Below are 25,044 nucleotides of genomic sequence, written 5' to 3' on the forward strand. Positions count from 1 at the left end.
AAGGGCTCAGTGACTTTAAGCTTGGTACTGTGATGGATGCAATAAGACAACACTGCTGGATATTCCAGAGTCAGCTGTAAGTGATATTAAATAAAAGTCGCCATGGCTCTGCCGATTCCACAGCTGGAGTTCTGAACTTCCACTGGCATTAATGTAAGCACAACAACTGTGCAGCAGGAGCTCCTTCTATCTCCAGTGAAAGGCACGCTTAATGCTTCAGCATATCAAGACATTTTGGACAATGCTACGCTTCCAACTTTGTGGCAACAGTGTGGAGAAAGTCCTGACCTCAACCCCATCAACCACCTTTGAGATTAACTTGGAGACTGGAACACTGCAAAATCTTGTGGAAAGCCCTCCTAGAAGATTGAAGGCTGTTACAGATGCAAAAACTCTAAATCAAAGTACATGTATCTGAATACCATGTCATTATGGTCCTAGTCGGTCAAATGGTCAGGCAGGCGAATACTTTTGTCCATATTGTATATTTTATCAAATATTATTTCATGATTAATTACATCAATGTTGATGATTAAACTATGGTGTTCTCAGCTAACAGGTTTTGTTTGTCCTTTTATTTGTTTTATATTATCTATGGATTTGGTACCTTTCTTATGACAGCTTGGAAAATGCTCTTATTTTATGTTTTAATTTATATATATATGTTTTTTTTAAGTGTAATAACATGAAAAAAGTGAAAGAAACTAGTGACAACAAAGAAAAGCACGGACAGAAAACACAGAACAACAAGTCATATCAGTTCCTTATCAAAGGTACAACTAAAGAGTAGTGAAAAATACTACCAAAATCTCTAGCATTGATAGTAATAAGATGAAATGTGACACTTAATAGAACTGAATGCAACTTTAAACCAAAGGTAATCTAAAGGCCACATCCACTCCTGATCAAAATTTTAAAAACCACTTGAAAAATTGCAAGGATTTGCATTTTGCACGGTTGGATCTTAAGAAGGTTCTAAGTAGAGCTTAAAATGCAAGAAGAAGAAATGGGCGTAAGACCAAAAAAAAGCAGTTTATTGAAATCAACAATTAAACTGAAATAGGCTGTTCATCAGCCTTTAAAAGCCATAATCTGCACAAAAAAATGTGGATTCAATGTGATTTTCTGTCAGGTATTCACACTTTCATGACCTCCTGATGGCAACGGCAACAAAGCTCTCTGTCTTTGAACGTGGTCGGATTGTTGAGCTGCATAAGCAAGGCCTCTCGCAACGCGCCATCGCTGCTGAGGTTGGACACATAAGACAGTCAAGTGGTAGACCCAAAAGATTTTCCCCGGCACTGAGCTGGAGGATCTGATTGGTTGTCCCTCAAGACACGGGATAATCCTCGACCTAAGTTTCGGTCGTTACTGGTGCCGACTGCAGCCCAATAACCATGAGACGGCATCTACGAGGGAAGGGCTTAAAAAACAAAAAAACGTCTTCAACGGCCTCGTCTCCTTCATGACACAAAATTGCCCGTTTAGACTTTGCAAGGGAGCGCCAAACATGGGGCATCGAAGGGTGGAAAAAACTTTTATTCTCTGATGAGAAAAAATGTAATCTTGACGGTCCTGATGGCTTCCAACGTTACTGGCATGACAAGGAGATCCCACTTGAGATGTTTTCTACGCGGCACAGTGGTGGGGGTGCCATCATGATCTGGGGTGCTTCAGTGGAACAGTGGAGCTTCAGGCTGTGCAGGGGCGTCAAACGGCAGCTGGCTATGTGGAGATTTTGTAGTGAGCATCCCTCATGACTGAGGGCACTCGTCTGTGTGGTAATGACGGTTTTTCAACAGGACAATGCTGCAGTTCACAAAGCCCGCCTGACAAAGGACTTCTTCCAGGGGAATAACATCACTCTTATGGACCATCCTGCCTGATCTAAATCCAATTGAGAACATTTGGGATGGATGGCAAGGGAAGTTTACAAAACTGGACATGGTGGTGAAGCTATGTATCTTCACCACTTGGAGCAACGTTCCCACTAGCCTCCTGGAAACACTCACATCAAGCATGCCAAAACAAATTTTTGAAGAGAATTTTTTTATTGTCTTGCTCCCATTTCTTCTTTTTGCATTTTGAAGCTCTACTTATAACCCTCTTAAGATCCAACAGTGCAAAATGTAAATTCTTGCAATTTTTCAACTGGTCATAAAATTTTGATCAGGAGTGTATTCTGCAATACACCTTTTCAGGCTCGAGATTGATTTTCTGTTAATAGTGCCACTCTAAAGCTTGTGCTTGAATCTGTTTTAGCACAGTGTGGGATGACAGCTCGCCTACAATATTTCTTCATATCTAGATAAAGGTGTGTCTTCAGAGTTTTTCCTTATCTGGCGCATCAAACTTCTTTCTGCTGCTGAGATCTACAACAGTGATCTTCAAACCACTAGAACTGTAAGAGAAAGAGGCAACTATTTGGCAAGTCTCCGCTATCAGTTTTAATCTAGAAAAACACATGCATGAAGTGACGCCTCACCAGTGCTCACAGTTATCCTCGACTCCTCATACCAAGGGTGTGGAGTGTTTCTCTTCTTGCCCTGATTTTGATTTGTGACCTATCTGAGTTTGATAAGAGTATGTTGTGCTCTCTGTAGTCATTTCCTTGTTTTGTAGATTTCTATCTATTTAGTGTCTGTGTTTCACATGCCATTGGTAACTGTGAAAGTAATGTTTTAACCCCGGCTCCCCTAACGAATGCAAATGATATACTTGTTAAACGGACAGTCTAAGGAAAGAAGGGCTCATGCACAAAACATTCTCCAAGGACAAAGGAAAATCATTTTGTTGGCACATTCTCAGCTATCTACAAACAACTAGCCCATCCAACCAACTTCAGCATGCGATTCTCTGTCAGGGATCAAGCTGCCATCGTCTTCTGTGTGGCCATGGTAGGTTCCACCTGGCCTGTTACGTCATCTGGGCCTCTGGGTTGCCAGCTGGACAGGGATTTCACTGCTTCCCTGTCTCCTGGCCCTCAAACAAAAACTCTTGTCCTAAGTTTGCATCCTGTATCCTGTTTGTCAAACTGTGTCTAATCACTGCTTGTTTATTTGGTTTCTTTACTTTCTCAGTTTTCTCATTTTGTGTTAAAAAAGATTGCAAAAGGAAAACTTTAATCAACATTTTATTTTTCAAACCAAACAGAACTGTCCTTTAATAAATTATGGAAAGATAACAACAGGAAAGTACAATGCAGAAATATTTCTGATAACTTTGTGAAACACTTTCTCTGAATATTAAATCATTAAATCAGCAGAGGCACAATGATAAATGGTCCTTTTTTTCCAGATCAAATAAAGTTAATCTCAGCATGCTGGAATCTACTTTCATTACATTATGAAACTATAAAAAGACTATATCACATCTACACAGCTGTCCTCCTCGTCCCCTTCTTTCTGGACACATCCAAGGTCCAGCGTCTTTTCATGCACAGCTCTACTCAATAGCCTCAACACATCTGCAGGCCTGGTCACTCCTGTTGGCAGGTAGAGCTCGGGAGCAGAGCTGGAGGCACGGGGTAGGTAGGCGTCTGATAGGCTCCCATCCTGGAAAATAGAGTCAGGGGCAGGGAAATATGAAACCACGACCAATCTTACTTTTTGTTTGTTTTTAGAGACAAGATCATAGACAGAAATAGCAGGGTGTTCGGGGGTAAGCAGGTCGGATTCAAACTTCGCCAGAACATGACAGCCTGAGTACATGAGGTACTTAGATGTTGGAGGTCAAAGGTCCCTGCAACACACCATACTGTTATGTCACAGTAACCATGTACCATGTCGCAGCTTCAAAGGTGTAAGACCCTCTCAATCACGTCTTTTGAAGAGGCAACATATATTCTCTTTATCAAAACCTGCTTTTTTGGTTTTCTTGAGCATGTGAACGTACAAGAAGTTTCATCAGAACTTCAGCCTCAGACCATAACACTACCACCATGTTTGACTGTTGGTATGACGTTCTCTTTATGACATACTGGATTAGTTTTACCTCAGATGTAACGTAACGCTCACCTTTCAAAATGTTCAACTTTTTCTTTATCAATCAACAGAATATTTTCCCAGAAGTCTTGGGGATCGTCGGTATGTCTTGTCAAATGTGAGACGAGCCCTTGGGTACTTTTTTGGTCAGCAGTGGTTTTGGCCCTGGAACTCTCCCATGGTTGCCATATTTGCTCCATCTTTCTCATTGTTGAACCATGAATCCTGACCTTAACGGAGTCAAGCTAGGCCTGCAGGTCTTAGATGATGTTCTGTGACCTCCTGGATGAGCCGTCAATGTGCTTTTGGTAGGCTGGCCACTCCTGGGAAGGTTCACTGCCGTTCCAAGTTTTCTCCATTTGTGGATAATGGATCTCAGTGTAGTTCTCTGGAGTCCCAAAGCCTTAGAAATGGCTTTGTAACCCTTTCCAGACTCATAGATGTTAATGACTTTGTTTTTCATCTGTTCTTGAAGATCTTTAAATGGTGTTACTCAGCAGTGTTTTAGCCTACTTCACTTTATCAGACAGGTTCAATTTAGTTGATTTCTTGGTTAAAGAGGTCTGGCAGCAATCAGGCATTGGTGTGGCTAGAGAAATTTATCTCAGATTTCAAAAAAATGTGGTTAGTTTCAGTTAATCCATGATTTAACAAGGGGGAAATTACTTTTTCACATAGGGCCGGGTAGGTTTGGATGACTTTTCTCTCTTAGTAAATGAAATCATCATATTAAAAGCTACATTCTGTATTACTGGGGTATTTATATCAACATTTGTTTGATGATCTGAAACATTTAAGTGTAACAAATTTGCAAAAAAACAAGAATTCAGGAAGGGGGTCAATACTGTTTCACAGAAGTGTAACAATCAGTTGGCCCCTGCTGACCCATCTCTCTATGTATGACAGACCGACCAGTGACTGGAGATTGTAAGCCTTAAACTTCATTTAACAGGCCTTGAAGAAAGGCCAAACAAAAATTTTTGATCCGATAAATACCAACCTGGAAGTGAAAACGCAGTGGGATCAATCTAGAGAACCCGAGAGGAGGAGGATGATCAGCTCCAGTGATGAAGGAGAAGAGGTCTTCAAAGGTAAAATCTGCCTTTCCATCTGACCAAAATGAGGCACAAAACAAAAACATTTGTAAAAATATTACAGTAAACCTTCAAACACTTTCAGCATTAACCATTTAGGTCTTGATATTTTGTCTGCCACTCCTCCCCCATGCATCTCTCTGTTCTTACTGCTGATCAAGCTGAGGGCCGTTTCCCAGTGTGCAGCTGCTGCCTCCTCAGCAGCCCTCTGCAGGCTGCCTGGAGGACTATAACAGACGGTGAAAAGCTGTTTGAACTCTTCTAGAATCAGAGGATGCTGCTGTGCCCCCATCATCTCTGATGCAAACAACACCCACTGCGACTGTATCACATCCCACAATCCACCACAGCTGTTGAGCCCCTCTGTGAACTGGGAGATCATACTGGAGACCCTGAGAGACAACAAACGGAAAGGATGCATTGTTTCATTTGCTTAGAAACGTTTTCACACATATAATTAGAAAAATGTGATGACTGGAGTGTAGAGACAGCACCAGTCTCTGGTTGTTACCCTGACCTGTGGTAGGTGAAATGTTTAATTACACGGCAGTAGATGTCTGGTATTTTATCAGAATGAGCTGAAGAGATTTCAGGGATTCCACAGCTGGACAACCAGTCACACTGACTAGGAGGCAGAAGCTTCACATCTGTACAGCTCTGCAGCTACAAGAGAACCAAAGGAGAGTGGATGAGTTTTAAGAGTGTAGGCCTGGTTTTATGCTTCTTTGTCAAAGCTATGTCGTTGCCCTGAACACTACATAGAGGTCTACACATATAGCCAAATCCAACTACGTGCTGTAATGACAGATTGCAAGCCCTGGGATTTTACAAGTTTTGTGTTCTAGCGTGGCTGTAGATGGTGATAAAACTTGTCAAACCTGCTTGTTCATCATCTGAAAATCAGAGCATTTCACATTGTGTGTATCTCAGTGGCTGAATGAGACCTAAAAACTCCTCTGTGCTTCATCTGATACAGCGGCCATGCCTTCCATCTCCTCTCTTCTCTTTGTTGCTGTAACTGCAGTATTACTAACTGCTGCTCAGTATTTATCAGCTCCAGCTCAAAACATAACACGTTCAGTTCCTGTACAGAAATGAAAGCTGTGGTGAGACAAGCATAAAGGACACAGCTGAGTAGTCCTTGGGCAGTACATTACAGCTTTATGTAGTCACACCAGTATGTAAGTATGTAGTGCTCACAGGGACATCAGCACTACGGCATAGACTCGGCGCAGAAGCAGAAGGCTGGCTTGAGTGAGCTTGTGTACACTTACAAGATCAGTAGATAGGCACATATTTTCAGATCTGCTGTTGGATATACTGGATGGTGACAGAGATGTCTGAAGCCTTGAGAGGCTGGTAAAAATGTTACCAATTTGCTTTAAACTTATGCCAAGTTGATAAAAATCTTAATCAGCTATACCTTTAAGGTACAGAGTGTTAAATTGGGAATAATAATGACATCTAGGAGTCAGAGTCTAGACTGCAATGCACACTTCTCTGGTGGTAATTGAGGATTATTCTAAGTTAATAAAATAAAACCATTTATATATTTAAGTGATTAAACACTCATTTAGACAGGTTAGGTCAGGTATGAGAGCATATGCCAGTTCTGCACTTCGCCACACCAACCTTGGCCCTGTACTACTCCGGCATCCTCATGGCCATCGTCCAGCCTGCACCAGGCCTGGACAATGACCATCTCTCTAGGTGTCCTCCCAAGATTTTTTTCCACGAAGCATACAGCCACCCTTCACCACCTCTGACATAGATGTACTGTAAGGCCGGCCACACACCACAGGATTTTAAGCCCAAGATTTGCCTCCCCCGACTATCGTGGGGGCGTATCCCAAGAGGAGCCTCGTTGCAAACGACTGTTTGTCTGAGTAGTCTGCATGTTTGTGGTGTCAACACGATTGTTTTACTGCTCCAAATTGCGTCATAGCCTCCAAAATCCAGAATCTTAAATATCAAACACGTTTGTACCTTCACCACTCTCAACCATGAACACAACTTTAACTTAATAATAATAAATAATGCGTCAGACTTATATAGCGCTTTTCAGGGAGACTCAAAGACCCTTTACAAAACAAAAACAAAAACACAACATAAATGGGACAGGAGGAAAAACATGAATGGTTAGGAGTCGTATGCATTTTTAAACAGGTAAGTTCTGAATGATTGTTTGAAAGTGAGCAGAGAGTCAGAGTTTCTGATACAGAGGGAGATTGAGTTCCAGAGGGTGGGGGCGGCGATGTCGAAAGCTTGATCCCCCAAGGTCCGGTGCTTGGATTTGGTGATGCGATTTAGGAGGTTGGAGTCAGAGAACTTAATTTCAGCCATGATTTCATCCCAAGTCTTTCCCTTATATTATGATTTTTGCTTCACCTGTAACGTATGCCAGGACAGCCTGTTGTGGAGAGACAGCAAGACGGTATCAACAGACATCCGTGTTTTTTTTTGTTTTTTTCCTGAAGTCACGTGATTACTAGAGGTCATAGGCATGTGTGGTCTCCGGTGATCTGACAGTATGGCTGAGTCGTCTAGCGTGTGCGTTCAGAGAATTAAAGATTTAAAAATTCTTTGGAAACTGTCCTGAAGTCTGTGGTCTCCCACAGTTCCCATCGTTCCAGATTTTAAAAATCATCTATTGTGTGGCTGGCTTAAGCCAGCATACAGAATGGCTGCTGCCAATGTAGCAGGATATGGCTCTTGTATAGCGGCAGCTTTAATCAAAACTGGGCCACATTTCTTTACTAAAACAAGAGCAAAGAGCCACACTGAAAGCTTTCCATGCAGAGCTGTTTTTGCACTTCTACCGACCAGCCTCAGCATGAGTTTTATCCACAAACTCCACTGCTCAAAAACTATAAAGCAGCACCTGCCTGTTGGGCTCAGGATACTACTTCCTCTACTCTCGTCGCTCTGATAGGCCTTAACATTTTTCTCTGTCTTTCTACTTTCTCTTGTGCTGTTTACAGTTTTACACATCATGTTGGCACCAGGAATAGTTTTCCTTTGTGGTTTAAACTAAGAGTGGTGTTAGGATAGACAGTATCAGGATTGTCTCTACCTGGAGCTTGCAGAGCCTGGGTCTGTTGAAGGTGGCAATGCTGTTTTGGCTATGAGGCCATGTAGTAGGGGAGGTACAAATGTATATCCTTCTGTTTATATAAATTTTAAATCCTTTAGATAATGCTGGCATAATTCTCTTTATCTGCTCTCAGATTAAAGCAGGAAAGAAATTTCTATCAGAAATACAAAATATGTAAACACAATGTTGTGACTAGAATTGTACACAGTGATGTCAATAGTTTTCACTAAGAGTATTAAATAAAGTATATTTAGTTTAGTATAATTTAAACCTACTTGTGCTCATTTGTCAGAAGTTTAAGTTTGTATGTGTATGTATGTCTACACTTCTCTATATTACCTGTTGTAGTCTGATCTGTGCTTCAGCCTCAACGATGTCCCTCCAGCTAAAGTCTTCTAAAGAAGGATTCTGATCACACATCAGCTGTGAAAGGATAGAAAACAATGACCAAAAGAATACCAGAGTGCAAAAATAATTCAACACAGCAAACTAGTATACTTTATAACAGACTATATGGACAAAAGTATGCGACCACCTGACCATTACACCAACAGGAACTGTAATGACTTTTTCCTATGGAAGTTCATGCCCATTCATTCTGTAGAGCATTTATGAGGTCAGACACTGATGTTGGATGAGAGGGCCTGGCTCTCAATCTCTGTTCCAATTCATCCCAGAAGTGCTCGATGAGGTTAAGGTCAGGTCTCTGTGTGGGCCAGTCAAGTTCTTCCACACTGATCTCATCAAACCAAGTCTCTATAGTACTTACTTTGTGCACTGGGGCACAGTCATGTTGGAATAGAAAATTGCCTTCTCCAAACTGTTGCCAAAAAGTTGGAAGCATAGCATCATCCAAAATGTCTTGTTATGCTGAAGCATTAAGATTTCCCTTCACTGGAGAGAGGAGGCCTGGCCCAAACCCTGAAAAACACCCCCATATCATTATCCCTACTCCACCAAACTTACAGTTTGCACAATGCAGTCAAACAGGTAATGTTCTCCAGCATCTGCCAAACCCAGGCTCACCCATCTGAAAGCCCAACAGAGAGGCGTGATTGTTCACTCCACAGAACAAGTTTCCCCTGCTCCACAGTCCAGCATCTGTGTGCGCTTTACATCACTGCATCCAAAACTTGGCATTGGACTTGGCGATGCAAGGCTTGCATGCAGTTGCTCAGCCATAGAAATCCATTCCACTAAGCTCCTGCTGCACAGTTTCTGTGTTTAAATTAATGCCAGTGGAAGTTCAGAACTCTTCAGCTATGGAATCAGAGCATTGGTGACCTTTACACACCATGTGCCTCAGCACTCATTGGCCCTGCTCTGTGATTTTAGATTGTCTTCCACTTTGTAGCTGAGTAGCTGTTGTTCCTAAACGCTTCCACTGTCTAATAATATCCAACAGATATTAAATTTCACAAACTGTCTTATTGAAAAGGTGGCATCCATCACAGTACCACGCTTCAAATTACTGAGCTTTTCACAAATGTTTGCAAATGCAGACTGCATGACTAGGTGCTTGATTTTATACACCTGTGCCAACTGGTCTGATTGAAACACCAGAATTCAATAATTAACAGGTGCAGCCAAATACTTTTGTCCATATAGTGTATGTTTTATTCTAGGCTTTATTTCTTGTATCTCAAAAGCAAAAAAGTGACAGATCCACTCTTACATAATACTGGTTTAATATCCAAAAGATTAACCAACAATTTCAACATTATTATTCTGTAGGGTCGATATGGTCCATATGTATAGTTAATATCAGACTAAGACAAGCATGCAACAGACCTGGTAGAGTACAGGGTGGAGACAACGTGGTCCAGGCCCGCCCTGAACCAGAGACCAGCCAACCAGAACACCTGCTTCGTAGTACTTCCTGTTTTCGAGAGCTGAAAGGTCACAAGTGAAGAACAGACGACCTGGAAGACCCTCGAATATAGAAGTCTGCTGCAACTCCAGCAAAGTCAATCTGTGAGACACAAAAATTCAGAATGTCGTCAGAGAAATTATATGAAGTATGATTTAATACATGGCCTAAGAGTGTCATTATAGTGACTAATTCCTTTAACTAAACAAAAAGGAAAATGATCAGCAAATTAATAAGTTGGTATTTACCATAAAGATATTTGTCAAAAGGATTTTCTGTAAACTCCTAAAAAAAACTGACCTAATGTAAAAAAAAATCAAATATGACGATTTGTCAAGAAGCTATTATTTTTTATCATTTCATCTTAGATTATGCAAAACATGCCACGTATGTCCCGTTTGTAACACATACTGTACATTTATTTAATATGTAAGCTAAAAAAAAGTCATATGAATGTTTTGTTCTCCTAAATATATTAATTCCTACTGACCAGCTTTGACAGAGAAGGCACTTTACAGTGTTTAAACAAAAAAAACAGCCATTCACCTCAGATGTCTCATTTATTCTGGGCAGTTATGCTTTTATACTGTTGCACTGTTGTTTCAGGTTAAAAAATTGCATTGACGTGTATTAAGTGATTTTACCAGCCCTGAATGAACAGGGTTTAAAAAAAAAAACAATGGATGGTGAAAATTCAGCAAGCACATCTTCCAAAATTTTAAACTAAACATATTATACCTCATACGAACAGCTGAGTCACAAACCTTAAGCATCTTTAACCATTTTCTAACAAACAGTGCTTCTAACTAGCCTACCTTGCAATTAGCCACTTTTAAGAGCATTAGTTAGCCAACTAGCATGTGCCCAAATCGCATAGCTTCTTCTGTTAGTATGCTGTGTCACAGAACATGAATGTAGTATAGAGCTCTTAATCACAGCTGTGTGGTCCCACACTGTGTACTGCCATTTTGCACTAACAGAAAGTGACAACTGTTTAGCCGCCTTTGTTTTCTTCTTTTTCTTTAACTGCGCCTTTTAAACAGACATAAGGCAAAATTTGCTGGCTATTTTCACTCATTACTGAATTCATTTTACTGGTATTTAATGCTAACAACATTCAATTAAAGAAAATGACCTTAATTCACTTAAAACCTTTTTCTAGATTGAAATGTGCTGCTGTTACTAATAAAAAAAAAGTAGCTAGCTAGCAGATGCTTACTATAGCTAGCACACCATCCGATACTAATGTTAGCTTGCGTGCAGGTGGATGCTAATGTTATCTAGTTGGCTAACATGCCAAAAATAAAATTCATCACCAACTCATAGAAAAAGTGCAACGTTACCTCCTACTCTCCAGAGCGACCATGCCCCTGTTTAGGTGACAACAACCCCAGTGTTTGAATTACAGTAGATCAGAAAACACCAGTCTCAAAGTGATTGAATGCTAAAGTGTTGCGTTTTGAGCGTCAAATGATCAAAAATCCACAATCCAACACATGGTATTTTATTCTGATGAAGGAGAGTAAAAGAAAGATCTATGTCTTTGGGCTGAAACCAGAGGTGAGTAAAGTGGTCAAATGTCAGACTGTTACTGTGTTTCTGATGACTTTAAGCTAGCGATTGCTCTGTGACAGCAGGAGCTGCCTGCCTGGTAACAGATCCACTAATGTGTTAGCCACATTTACAAAATCAAGATTTAGTTTAACATGGTAAAACTACACACATAAGGTATGTGTTGTTGGTTTATGACATCTCCAGTCACAAGATTTGTTTGTTCTGGTTGACTGAGATCTTGAATAGACACTCACATGCACCCAAAATGTTTTTATAATTAAAAGATGCTAATCATTATTCTGAAATGCTATTTTTTATGCTTAGCCCACCTGCTTTTGGATTTGGGCTCTCATTAACCATTAAACCATATGGTTTTCATTTTTTAAGCTTTTAAATTGTAAAAGAACCAATCTTTCCCATTTGCTGCTGTGAATTTTGATGCAGCTTTTTCACCCAGAAAGGGGCGGGGCCGGCATCATTTGGGCAAAGTACTCTGTTGGCTTGAACCTTGAATATGGCGTTTATTTAGGCTGCAAAGTGTCCATCATCACACAAAATTAATTCTTGGAGTATGCTTGTAGTATACTGCATTTGAGTATAAAACTCAGTTTGAACTTGTGTGCTCAAATACCGTATGTTGTATTTAGTACAGAAGTATGCAATTTAGGAAACTCTGAACATTAGCGTTAACTAGAAAACACACGCCTTTCCAACTGTATCTTACAACACCCTAAAAAGTCAAAGTTAGTTAAAAGGCACTTAGCTATTTGTCAAATATGTGGTTTAAACCTGAAATATGGCCACATGTTGCATAGTATCCTGACTATTCATCGTTATTCAGAGGCTTATTGATTGAAAAGCACTGAAAACACATTGTAGACACTGTACATACAGGTACAGTTTTCAATCCTGACAGCAGCCACAAACATAACATTGTGCAAACTTCCATACTGACTGTGACTTTAGACGACATCGAGCCAAGAGGAACAACGACATTAGAAACTAGACAATTTCAACAGCTTTGTTTCCAGCTATAATGGATGACTGAATCACTGACATAATTACAGGACCTGGGTTTCAGGTTTAGTTTAAGGTTAGCAATTAGGCGACTACCTGAAGAACTCCCTGAGGGCTTCCTCTTGACAGTCAGTCTCCTCCCCACTGAAGGACACGATGGGTGCAGTCCTGAAGCTGAAACCCGGCCTCCTCACCACCTTCAGAGCGCTGTGGAGCACGTCTCCCCTCCTCACCTGGATTTGAGTCTCTACGTTATGATCTCCGAGCTTCTGTCGTAACACCCCCAGAATGGTGTCCAGGTCAGGTTTGATCTGAATATCACAGAGAAGTTTAATGACACTGATGCATTTATACATTTTTTGTTATCACTGAGATGAATCAACTCACCTTCTCCTCTGAAGGGCTGCAAACATGGGACAGGGTCTGTATGCCCTCTAGATTCCCATTATCAGTGAGCCTCTCTGCGCTCTCCTCCTGACAAACCTGCTTCCTTACAAGATATAACAACCATATGTTAACTGTTACATCAGTTATTGGCCTTTTGAAAATATTTAAAATACTCTTACTTGTGGTAGGGTGTCTTGGTTTCTGGCCTCTTTGAGTCAGTCTGTTAAAAGAGGGTTTTTAATTTAGTGAAGACCCAGACCCCAGGTTGGGAACTACTGGGTTAGATGATTTAACTATAATCAGACCTTAGGTTCATAACTGACAACACCCTCATTGGGAAACAAGGAAACAGCAAATCAAGCCTGAAAGAGAAACAGAGATGCTGTGGTTGACCTGTGGGTAGTCCTGGTGGCTGAGGATGTACAGAACTCCATGCCCAGTGGTCCTGAGTACCTGCTCTCCTGTCCAGCCTTCTTCAGGGGCGTCAGGGATAAATAACACCCTGGAGCCTGGCACACACTGGAAACCATACAAATCGCATACTAAAGAATCTTTAATGGAGAGAAATGTGCTCGAATATGCAGAAGTCAGCTCTTTCATGTAAAATATTGTATACTAAGTACAGTGTTAATTTTGACAGCTTCTTTATTTTAGTCTCAGTCTTTAGATTAAATAGATTATAGTTTTAGTCACATTTTAGTCATTTCAACCCTTTTAGTCTAGTTTTAGTCAATAAAAAGTCCTCACATTTTAGTTTTTTACTTTTGGTACAGCATTTAACCTAAATCTGGTACCAAATCATGGAAGTGTGTTCCATGCCAAACCTGGGATCCCTGCTTTCTATACATGAGAAGAAGAGCTACAGATGTATTGTATTTTGGCAGATTTAACCACAGTGGGGAAATATCATAGATGTTTAGTGTCTGATGAAAACTAAATTACATTTTAGTCTCGTTTTAGTCATCTTGATGAAAACTAAACTTAATTTATGGCAGTTCTACTCATCTTAGAACTATTTTGGTCTTAGTCTAGACTTTCTCTTGGAAATAAGGGTGTCAATGAATATTTTTAATCCCCGTCTACATGGAGACAAATTCAGGAGTACATGCAAAAGCTTTGTCATACGTCATACATAGTATAGCTTACTGAAGCCACATGTGCAGGTCAAGCCAAAACAACACTGGCAGATGACAGGGTTACGTTCGTGCTTTATACACATGCTCTGTTATCTTCTTCTCTCTTGTTGGTGCATTTCCGTGGCAGCGTTACAGCGCCACTTACAGGCTTGGCATATATACTACAGAGTTTTCAGTGGTTCTGTGCTGACGTGGACATTTCCTAAAAGGATCCCGTGTTTATGGAAAACTTTTTCAAAATGAAACGGAATATATCATTGTCATTTTTGTGTGGACAAGGCCTTAGTCGTAGTCGATGAAATTACCGCCAAGTACACACCTGTAAATATGTGAAGGAGAATTTTTGTCCTTCCTGTTTTACAAAACGTCCCCAGAAAAGCAGCGACAGCCGACTCTTCATCTGATTGGCTGACCAGCTGCTGTCAATAGTGATGCGTGCGGTCATTCCCGTGGCAACCAGAGCTGCTCGTTCTTTGCCTCTCGGAACAACAGGTCTAGGTTAGTTAGAAAAGAATATTCACTCAATAATTCATCACTGTTCTTAGGTAAAAACATTCAAATGCATTGACAGCACAACCCACAGCCGTTTCTTGCTATATGCAGACTATGTAGATGCATAGTTCCCCACAAGCCACTAGGGGGCCCGAAGTTGAATGTTCATCCAAGGAGAATTAAAATTACTGGCCTTTATCCCTTATATGGAATGATTGACAAATACCCATCAGTCTCATTAGTATTACACTCAATATCCATTTTACTTCTTGACACATAGAGAATAGCTGTTTTCCTTATTTTTTATTATTATTTATCAGTTATCTTGGTTGAGTGGCTCAACTTAAGATGTTTAAGTTTAATATGAGAGGTTTACATGACTGTAGCCTGTTTGTCTCGTGAACTGTAATAGATTGTGGCCTGTTTGTGGATTATCTAATGGATTAAGTCTCTCTCCATAGTAGTTTGGCAAACTAGAGGCCCCCAAGCAGCATCTTGCAGAAGGCCCCCACAAAGATCGAAACGGCCCTGGCAAAACCTCATCACAGAGCATTACTTTATATGAATACACAAGTTAAATGAGTAATCTATTATCATTTAGAGCTCAAATTATATTTTAGCTTTGTTATGGCACAAGAGAAAGGGTCAGAGTCCCTAAGTCTTGATGTACAATGTTGAGCCTCTCACCTCTCCAGTTGCTCCAGGTAGAGTCCTCTAGGTATACAGACGACATCTCTGACCATCAGTCCGGTCCTCTGTGGCGTCTGACTCTTCCATTTGAAGCGATTTGCTTTGCTTGGAGTTTGCTGCTGCACATTACACATAAAGACATCACATTAATTACACTTACATATAGTCATTTACACTTACATTTAGTCTCTGTGCAAGAATTTTTTTAATAGCTACAATTATTTTTAAATTTTGGCAATCCTGGCTGCAGAGTTAAGCCTACTGTTAGAATATACATAGAGAAGCTGGTGTTTCACTGATGGCTAATCACTCTTCAGAAAGATATGTATTTTATGAGATCCTTAAACACATTTTATTTTTTCATGACATTTCAAAATTGTTTTCAGTACAAATCGTCTTAAGTTTGCTCATCCTAACATTTTTCCTTTACTATTGTGTTCACTTTATCCACCCTGGTAACAAGGCTTGGCAGCATGATGGATTCAGAATGTTACCTTAAATCAACACAGTGCACTGAACAACATCCTGACATACTCAGCAGATTGAAACAGATTGTAGATGAGATGGCAGATCATTTTCTCAAGGATCAATGCGGGTACAGGGGAAGAACTAGTGATTACAGTGAGAAATGTCTGCAGGTCACTGGGGGTCTGAAGTGTTAAAATGCTACTCAGGAGGTGACAACAGAAAACCTGAGGCGACGCACCGGAGTGAACATGGAGTGATCAACGGGCTTTAACTCCACCAGCTCCCTGACAGGAACTCTGAGGGGAGGAAGCACCTGCAGGGGGGGAGGGAAGACAAAACAAGGTAAGAGAACACCAAAAACAAGCGTTCAGTCAGGACCACTATGAAGAACCACACATGATTTGCAGTTACAAATATTTCCATTTATTGGCAGTTATTAATTTACACTTTCAGTCATTGATATCTGAATGTAATTCATATGCTTTAATCTCCACCACCTTTCTGCAGTTTTGTGCTTTGCTGCATTGCACATCTACAAATAACCTAGCTTAGCTGCTGCCTTTAAAGACTTGGGTTCGGAACCAGAGGGTTGAAGGTTCATGTCCCAGTTGGACCCAGTCTCTAAGAGGTTCTGGTTGCTGATAGAGATGCCATTTTACTTCCTCAGGAAGCATCAAAATGGCCTTAAAAAAAGTATGACACCCAGTTGCTCCTCTATTTCTACCAAGCCAGGGCTGGTACGGAGGCATTGCTTACCCTGGCACCAGATCTTTGTTTATCAATAGCCAAAGAACTGGCTCTGGGCCAGAAGAACTGGTTCTGGTGAACCAACTGTTTTTCAAGAGTGCAGCTTTATACCATCTCAGCTTTGGAGGAGATTGCAAAACAATAGTGAAAATAGTTAAAAACAAAAAAGTGGCCCAAGGATGTGAGGAGTCCTGTTGGAATACACATTCATGCTTGATGTGCTCAGAGACGATGGTGGAGGATTCAAATCTGTTATATACTTCCACAGAGCACGGTAAGATTTATCTTTCAAGTTGTTTGCACTGTTGCTTTCTATTGTTTGCTAGGATAATCGTGCGACTTGCTTGCATGAGTGTATGCAATGTTTGTAGTCTCTGTTATGTAAAGCACCACCTAACTGTTGCATCTCCCCCATTGGTGCATGGTGATAGGATCTGTTTGTGCACATGCATGCATAAAAATCTGAATTTCTGCTTGAGGCATTGATAATGTTATTTCAAAATCATGAAAAATTAACATCTATCTTTGCTCTAGTATGCTGTTGGTGTGCCCATTGAATATGCTGAAACTACGCCCACTCTTGGGAAAGAAATTTCAAACTAAATTGTCACAGCACAGCAAGTCACTTTTAATTTTGGCATCTGATGAAGATGTGCTGGATGGAAGCACAGCAACTAATAAAAATAAAATCAGTAATGAAACATGGACTCACTCCTGGTCTAGTAGGGAGGAACAAAGATTCTAGAGCACTCGTAATGCTAAAGGGGCCAGTTTAGAACCCTGGGGCACCATCAAACCCTTCATTTTGTTTAAAAATGTGAGCTAAAAGTGATGAAAACCTTGTTCAACTATTACAGGAACTTTATCTAACATAGACTGTGCATTTACACCCATTTCTCTATTCTGTTAGACTGTAAGATTGTGTGTTTTCACATACCTCCATTTCAATTGTAGTTTCCTCCAAAAACCCCGATATTGGTGAAACATGTTTGGTCAGGTTCTTAGCAGGAGGCTCTGGTCTGGTCTTTGGCTGCTGTTTCCTAGGAGGGGTCTCAAACAGCAGCTCTGGTTCCTCCCCCTCCTCCTCTTCCTCCTCAGAGTCAGGGACCAGAGGATGTTCCAGGTGTCTCTGAGGTAATAACAAGGAAAAAGAAAGAGTATGCTTATTTGTAATAACATAAATTATCTGATAACAGAAAGAGAATTACATTATGAGGGTATAGAGGATTATGTTGCAAATGATTGCAGCTCCTTTTCTAATTGTTGGGAAGTCTGTTGGTTTTCTTTTTTGTTTTTTACTCAAGCATGATATACAGTGCTGTGAAAAGGACAGTAATGAGTCTTAAACATCTCTGTGGAGGATTTTTTTCTACTAGGCCACTCCAAAACAGTCATTTTGTTTTTTTGTTAAGCTGTTTAGAGGTAGATTTGCTGTTGTGTTTTAGATCATTGTCCTGCTGCATAACCAAAGTGCTCTTGAGGTTGGGGTTAAACTGATGGTCAGACATTCTCCTTTAGGGTTTTCCGGTAAACAGCAGAATTCATGGTTCCATCGATTACACCAAGTTATTGTTCAACTTTTGTCCTGTCAGTCCACAGGATATTTTCACAAAATTTTAAGATCATCAAGATATTTTTTGGGCAGTATGAGACGAATCTTTGTTTTCTTTCTCAGCTGTGGTTTTGGCCTTGGAACTCCCACACTGATGCCATTTTTAGCCCAGTTTCATTCTTATTGTTGAATCATGAACACCAACTTCTGTCAAGTTCACTGAGGCCTTCAGGTCTTTAGATGTTTTGTGGTTTTCTTGTGAACTCCTGTATGAGTTGTCAATGAAGAAATTTGGCAGGCCAGCCACTCCACACTGTTGCACTTTTTCTCCATTTGTGGGTAATGGCTCTTAGAGTGGTTCACTGGAGTCCCAAAGCCTTGGGAATGGCTTTGTAACCCTTTCCAGCCTGGTAGATGTCGATGGCATTGTTTCTCATCTGCTCTTGAATTTCTTTAGTAGATCATGGTGGGATCTGTTGCTTTTTGAGATATTTTAGCTTGCTACACTTTGTCAGACAGGTTCTATTTAAGAGAGTAATCAGGCCTGGGTCTGGCTAGCAAAAATGAACTCAGCATTCAAAAATAGGGGTTAAGGATGGTTAATTCTTGGTCTAACTAGGGGGCTTATCTCAAGCTGTCTTCTTCTAATATCAAATTTTTGTCTCATGATCTGAAACATTTTGTAAAATATACAAAGAAAGATATATATTTATCGTTTCAAAAGTAGTGTTTCTCCAAAATTACATTTAAAAATTCTATATATTCCTAAATCAGAATTTAACAGACCACATAAAATAAAAAAATGAATGCTGTCAGCTTCATGTCAGTGGTTACAGATTTACCAAGTCGACCATGTCAACTAAAGAGTGCCTGATGCTATAAATGATCATAAATCATCAAGCAATTTGTCATCACTAACCAGAATGCACTGCACAACAATGGCAGCTGGCATATGAAGCCTTTTTTTAATTAGCTCAAAATGAACTCTCCACTGTTTTTCTTAGCACAACATAACACACTGATGTTCATCTAATAAAGTCAGTGCTTGTTAATAGGCAGGGTTCAATTTAAGCACTCTTTAGCCTACTGTAAAATCCTGATCTTTACAATGAATGAAAATATTAGGTCATAAGTATTCAGCTTGCAGATGGAATTTTTAGGGTTTTAACTCTCGAACAGAATTTGGCACCACAACATTTCATTAGCTTTAGTTTTAAATTTGAGACACACCTGGTTAAAGCTGCAGTCGTCTTCCTTCTCCATGGTTGTCATGACCACACAAGGCTCCTCTGAGGAGAACAGCTCCATTTCTATGTTCTCTTTGACAGACAGCAGCGGCATCCTCCTCTCTCTGAACTTCATCCTGCAATCCCTCATTTTAGACTCTTTTTGATATTACTCCTCTTATCAAATCAATATTCTTGACTCAGACCTTCATTCCTGTCTTACACTCTCTCCCTTTTTTTGTGTTCCTCGTTCTGTCCCAGATCTTCTAGATCTTCTTTGTGTCCTGCTTTTTTCTCTCTTTCTTGCCTTGATTCAAGAAGCTGAACCAACAAATGTTTCCTCAGGTGATTGTGGCTCAAACATCTAATTAGATCAAGCTGGGATCTATCAGAGTCTGAAGCTCTGATTGGTTCTAAAGTCTGCACTTAGGAACTGATTGGTTCAGTGGACAGCTCTGAGGTTCTCATTGGCTAACAGGAAAGCTTTCCTTTGACCATCTTGGTCTGTTGTGGGGTTTCTAAATTTTAATTCTGAACAATTTCACAATCAACAGTTTGAGGTGAGTCATAAAGGCCATGTGTAGTTGACTTTTATCCTAATCAGGATCTCTTCATGCATGCTTTGTTTCATCTTGATGATTGAGTCACATTAGTACTGTACCAAAAACAGTTCCACAGTCATAAAGCAGCAGAACTGTAAAACTGTGTGGATTTTAAGTCACAAAAAGTACCTTTTTCTTGGTACAGTTCTGTTTAACTTTAAAACAGGCGGCCTTAAAAAAGAGCTCAGTCAGTGGACTTCAGCCGAAATCAACAAAGCAGATAAGCCACTGTGCTGGTTTGTTATCTTATCCTGTGTGTTGATCAGACTGACGCTCTTGTTGTGTTAAAAACACACTGTATGATCCACACTCTGGTGATCTGAAATCAATACATCAATCAGGTCTGACTGAAACGAAAGACATCAGAGACCTCATGAACTTTGACCCAAAACACAAGGAAGTGAATTAATTTGCCCACAGATGACACGCCGTGAATTTTATAGTACATTTTCTAACTCTGGTGATTGGCAGTTTTAACATTGCGAAGCAGATGGATTGGCCAGATTCCAGGATCCTTCCTCTGTAGGAGGAATAGCAGGAATAAACACATGGTGAAAACATTGATTCCTTCATCTTTTTTCTGGCTTGTTTGCTTTAAACATTATGCAATGAAGTCTGTGTCTGATAAACAACAAACACTGAACATCAGCATTTCTACTGACTGAAGAATATGACAGACAGAGCACAGGAAGGCTGACATTCACAGAGCACACATGTATAAATCTGGTATAATGCTGATTTTCACTTTACCCAAAGAGGACTGCTAGCTTTGCAGAATAGAAACAAGAGTTATTCAATCAAACAGCTCTCCTTCCATATCCAGATTTGAGTCCACCTGCATAAAGCTCGCCACATGATCCTTTTATCAAACCCTCCGATGGAATACTCTTATTGGAAATGCCCAGAGAGAAATAATATTAAGGTCATTTCTATCTCTAGTTTATTTCCCCCTTAAAAAAACAACTCTGCTTTCCACTTTGATCTTTAGACAATAATTACTTGAGGTTTGCGGGATGGAGACCTAACTGCTGATTATTTCTGCTCTCTGACCAGTGAGGGAATCTCTGCCTTCATCAGTAATAACTGAATCAAATTGTCCTTATTTAAAGCATCTCTGTGCTGTGGTGAGCCTCCATCAGGCAGGTTGGAGGAGAAATGCAATGTGGGTCAGCTGGTGATGACGGCTGCTGGTGCTAATATCTCTAAAGTGTTAGATATGGAAGCTGAGAGAGCTGCTCTTCTGTCCTGTCAGCATTTTACAGCTTTATATCTCTGCTCTCTGGACGCCTGTGTGGGGGTTTAGGTTAGTGTGTGCAGATCAGGATTTTGTTGTCTTAAAACAATCCTCCTGAGTGGAAGAATACCACTTCAGGCCCACCAGCCGTTTAACCTTAAAAGGAGTTCAGGTGCCGTGTGTATCTAACTATGCAAAGGAAGTTTGAAAGATTTTTTCATCTGGCATAGATATGCTGAAACTCAGAGTGTCTTTTTTCAAAGTGATTGATGCATAAACGTCTTGTTCTGATACTTTCTATGTCAGATAAATAATGCAGGAGATGCTTAGTGTTAATGTTAAGACCTGCACACAAATGACCAGAATTGTATTGATGGTAAACATCCACTAGGTGTCACCAAATCTGCATTTCTGTGGCTTTTCTTTGATTTCTTTGACTGAATTGCAGTAGCCATTGTTCACCAGGAGGTGGTGCCATTTAGCTGTTTGAAGAATGAAGAGGTAAACTTTACAACAGCTGGGAATATTATCAGAGCAGCTAGAATTTGGCCAAAGATGGGAACAGGAGTCCAGTAGTCTTGTGTGCTCACCTATGTACATCCTTTTGTGTACAACTATTGTATGTTTCTGCATGGTGAGTGTATTTAACAAGAGATTGGAGATGGTTTAATAGTTTGGCCTGCTGCTCATGAGGTTGAGTAGCTGGATATGTGTAGACAATGGCAGACTACTAGTTTCTATACACATCTATGTAAATGAATTTATTATGTGTTAACTATCAGGATGTTTAATGCTTAAATCTTGGCAGCTGTAATTGATTTATAGTCACTTCCTACACACTTAAGTACCCAATTCTAAAAAAAAAGTTGGGTCGCTGGGAAAAATGTAAATAATAACAGAATGCAATCATTTGCAAATCTCATAAACTCATATTTCATTCACTATGGAACTTAAACAGCTTATCAGATGTTGGAACTGAGACATTTTATAGGGTCATTAGAAATATTAGCTCATTTTGAATTTGATGCTGGCAAAAAATCTTAAATAAATAGGCACAGGGTCATGTTTACCATTGTGTAGAATTCTCTCTTTGATAACAATCTGTCAGTGTCTGAGAAGTGAGGGGACCAGTTGTTGGAGTTTTGGGAGAGGAATGTTGTCCCATTCTTGTCTGATGTAGGATTTTAGCTGCTCAACAGCTCTGGGTCTTCATACTGTTTTTTATTTGTTTGTTTGTTTGTTTTGTTTTGTTTTATGATGTGCTAAATGTTTCTCATTGGTGAATGTTCTGGACTGCAGGCAGATCAGTTCAACACTTGGATTCTTCTGCTGTGAAGCCACGCTGTTGTGATGGATGTGGTATGTCGTTTAGCATTGTCTTGCTTAAATATGCAACAGACATTTTCTTTAGAAGCATATGCTGCTCTAAAAACTCTACATACTTTTCAGTATTGATAGTGCCTTCCCAGATGTGTAAGCTGCCCATGCCATAGGCACTAATGTAACCCCATATCATCAGAGATGCAGGATTTTGACCTGTGCACTGAAAACAAGCTGGATGGTCCTTCTCCTCTTTAAGTCTTCTGACCTCGGCTTTAGTCTTCCTAAAGTTTCCTTGTACACCAGTTCATCTAATCCACTGCGTCAACGTTCCTTTGATACCTCTGCCCTGTGTGTTGGATTTCTGTGTACCTGCCTTTGCTCTATTAAACAGACTTTGAACCTTACCTCTGAGTGTTTGAGTCTTTGATTTCAGTCTTGCGGTTGTTTGTTTAACTGAGTCAGTTGTTTGATGGTGTTGTGAAATCCAATAGTACAAATGAGTTCAAATAGTCAACCACCTAGTTAAATGCCTGACTGCTTCTGCTTATGTTGGCCTAAGTCTCTACTCTGGCTGCGGCTGTATCAGGATTGGGTGTGTCCTTTCACAGAGTCTAAATCTTTTTGGTGCAAAGCCAGAAGGGTGACTTCCTGTGACCCATAGTGTCAGGCGACCACTCCCTCTCCTCCTATGACAGTAGAGGCCTGAGGGTCCTCCCTGCTAAAGGAGACAAGATAAGCCTCTTGAGTTCAGGATGTAAAGGGTTTTGAAAATAAAGGAGAGGCTAAAGAAGAGGAGGAGAATTTATTATGCTTTAAAAATGATGAACAAAGGGTGGAGGGTTATATGATGAACAGGAAGCATAATGCTTGAACATAAGGCATCAAAAGGAGGTGAAATTTATCAGACCACAGTCTGAGTAAAGCACTAATATATTAAAATTTCACTCAAGCATAATGGCTGGGTAAATGTTCCTTCCATCTCTTACTTTGTTACACCTGCTCCCAGAAACCAGATACGTCGGGACTTTTACTTTGGCGATATGATAGAAGGAAGGGATACAGATAAGTGTTGAGGGAGGGAGAGACAGACAGAAGGATAAAGTTTCACCGTCGTCTCGCTCTGTCATGGCGAAGCTGCAAACCTCCAACAAGTCCCTGATTGTTGGGGAACATGAGCTGTTTTTGTTGAGGGGCTGACAGGCGCTTGACCTGCCCTGTCCGTGCTGCCACATAATGACCTTGGAGAGAGGAAGTAAAGAGAAGCCTTTGAAAGCAGTCAAGTGAACTATCACTGCCTTGTTTAATTTCCCCCAAGGGGCCTCGGCAGAATGTGGATAAGTCATGTGCACAACAAAGTTATCTGTGTGGTTAATGCTAATTGTTTTCTCCAGGGAAACATATGTGTATGTTTTCTATTTTTGCTCTGAGGGTTTTTTTAGGTTTACAAGGAAAATGTTGACCTTAAGGTTTTTATAGACACAGCTTTAAAAATAAAACTGAAGGGCTGTCAGTCGGAAACTTCTGCAACAGCTCACCATAAAACTATTTGTGTGCTTATTCCATGCTGTTTAGAATACACACATATGAAACAGATAATTTAAAGAAAAAATTTTACTGTTTTATTTTGTAAAATTTCCTGTAAGGAGTTTAAAACTTGTTTTGTAACAGACTGATAAGTACAGATGCCTCTAAAGTACCTAAACAGAGCCTATAAAAGTTTTTATGCATCTTCATCTCAGTATCAAGTCAATGCACCTTTGGCTGCTATCACAGAACTGGGTCTGTGTGCATAGGTCTCAACCAGGCTTGCACATGTGGACACTGCTATGTCACTCCATTCTTCTTTGAAAAACTGCTCAGGCTTTGCATTGGGATCAGGCATGAACAGCCCTTTTGAAATCCAGCCACAAGTTCTCTATTGGATTGAGGTCTGGGCTTTGACTCGACCACTCCAGAACATTAACCTTGTTGCCTTTAAACCACTTATCTTGCAGACAAGCTCTCCAGAGCTGCCTGCTGTGAAGCATCCCCACAACATGATGCTGCCAACCCCACGTGCCACAGTAGGAGTGGTGTGTTTGTGGTGAACACAGCATCTTGTCTAGAGGCAAAAAAGCACAATTTTAGTTTAATCAGACCAAAGAACTTTCTTCCACTTGACCGTGGAGTCTCCCACTTGCCTGTTGGCAATCTCTATTCTACAGTAGATTTAATGAGTTTTTTTTTCAGAAAGGCTCCCTGTTTGTGACTTCACAGCCCCTCCCTACCTGGGTTCATCCCTGTCTCACTAAGAGCGAGAGGGACCCAACTGCAGTCAAGATGGCCGACATGGGCGTCGCTACACATCCAATCCATGCCGGAAGTCCCAAGCAGAAGTTTCTTCTTCGTGTTGGACTCAGCTGCCAGTGTTTGTCAGTCTTTCTCATGCCTAAGCCTAACCCTTGGTGCTGGATCTCAAACATATCACCTTCCCCACTGCCTTACCCTGAACCTAACCACTTGGGTTTTAATGCCTAAGCCTAACCTTAGACATACGGTTGAGATCTCCGGTATGGATTGGATGTATGTCGGCCAT

General features: G+C 40.5%; 1 protein-coding gene across 2 annotated transcripts; it reads right to left on the bottom strand.

Moving 5' to 3' along the window:
• Nucleotides 1–3,126: 3,126 nt before the first annotated feature.
• On the bottom strand, nt 3,127–19,676 carry LOC121511905. Of its 2 annotated transcripts, none has more exons than XM_041790764.1 (15): nt 19,315–19,676; nt 17,470–17,661; nt 16,024–16,098; nt 15,315–15,433; nt 14,455–14,629; nt 13,393–13,518; nt 13,179–13,219; nt 13,000–13,102; nt 12,709–12,923; nt 9,963–10,143; nt 8,511–8,594; nt 5,595–5,740; nt 5,228–5,469; nt 4,984–5,093; nt 3,127–3,554 (listed from the first exon to the last, which is right to left on the bottom strand). In XM_041790764.1, exons 1-15 carry the CDS (start codon nt 19,459–19,461, stop codon nt 3,363–3,365), a joined length of 2,148 nt encoding a protein of 715 aa, XP_041646698.1. In that variant the 5' UTR covers nt 19,462–19,676; the 3' UTR covers nt 3,127–3,362. The 2 variants fall into 2 exon arrangements, with proteins under 2 accessions (XP_041646698.1, XP_041646697.1); XM_041790763.1 differs by having other exon boundaries at nt 15,315–15,436.
• Between the last annotated feature and the right edge of the window lie 5,368 nt (nt 19,677–25,044).

This window comes from Cheilinus undulatus, linkage group 7 (assembly GCF_018320785.1).
Source record: "Cheilinus undulatus linkage group 7, ASM1832078v1, whole genome shotgun sequence".
Lineage (NCBI taxonomy): Eukaryota > Metazoa > Chordata > Actinopteri > Labriformes > Labridae > Cheilinus > Cheilinus undulatus.

Bases quoted from the DNA above. Each gene is read 5' to 3' on its own strand.
- LOC121511905 (XM_041790763.1), bottom strand. From the start codon at position 19,461: ATGAGGGATTGCAGGATGAAGTTCAGAGAGAGGAGGATGCCGCTGCTG. The intron at 13,519-14,454 runs GTGTGTACTTGG...TATGGTTTCCAG, and splicing joins TCTCCTTCACATATTTACAG to TGTGTGCCAGGCTCCAGGGT. The intron at 10,144-12,708 runs GTAGTCGCCTAA...TGTGTCTCACAG, and splicing joins GCCCTCAGGGAGTTCTTCAG to ATTGACTTTGCTGGAGTTGC.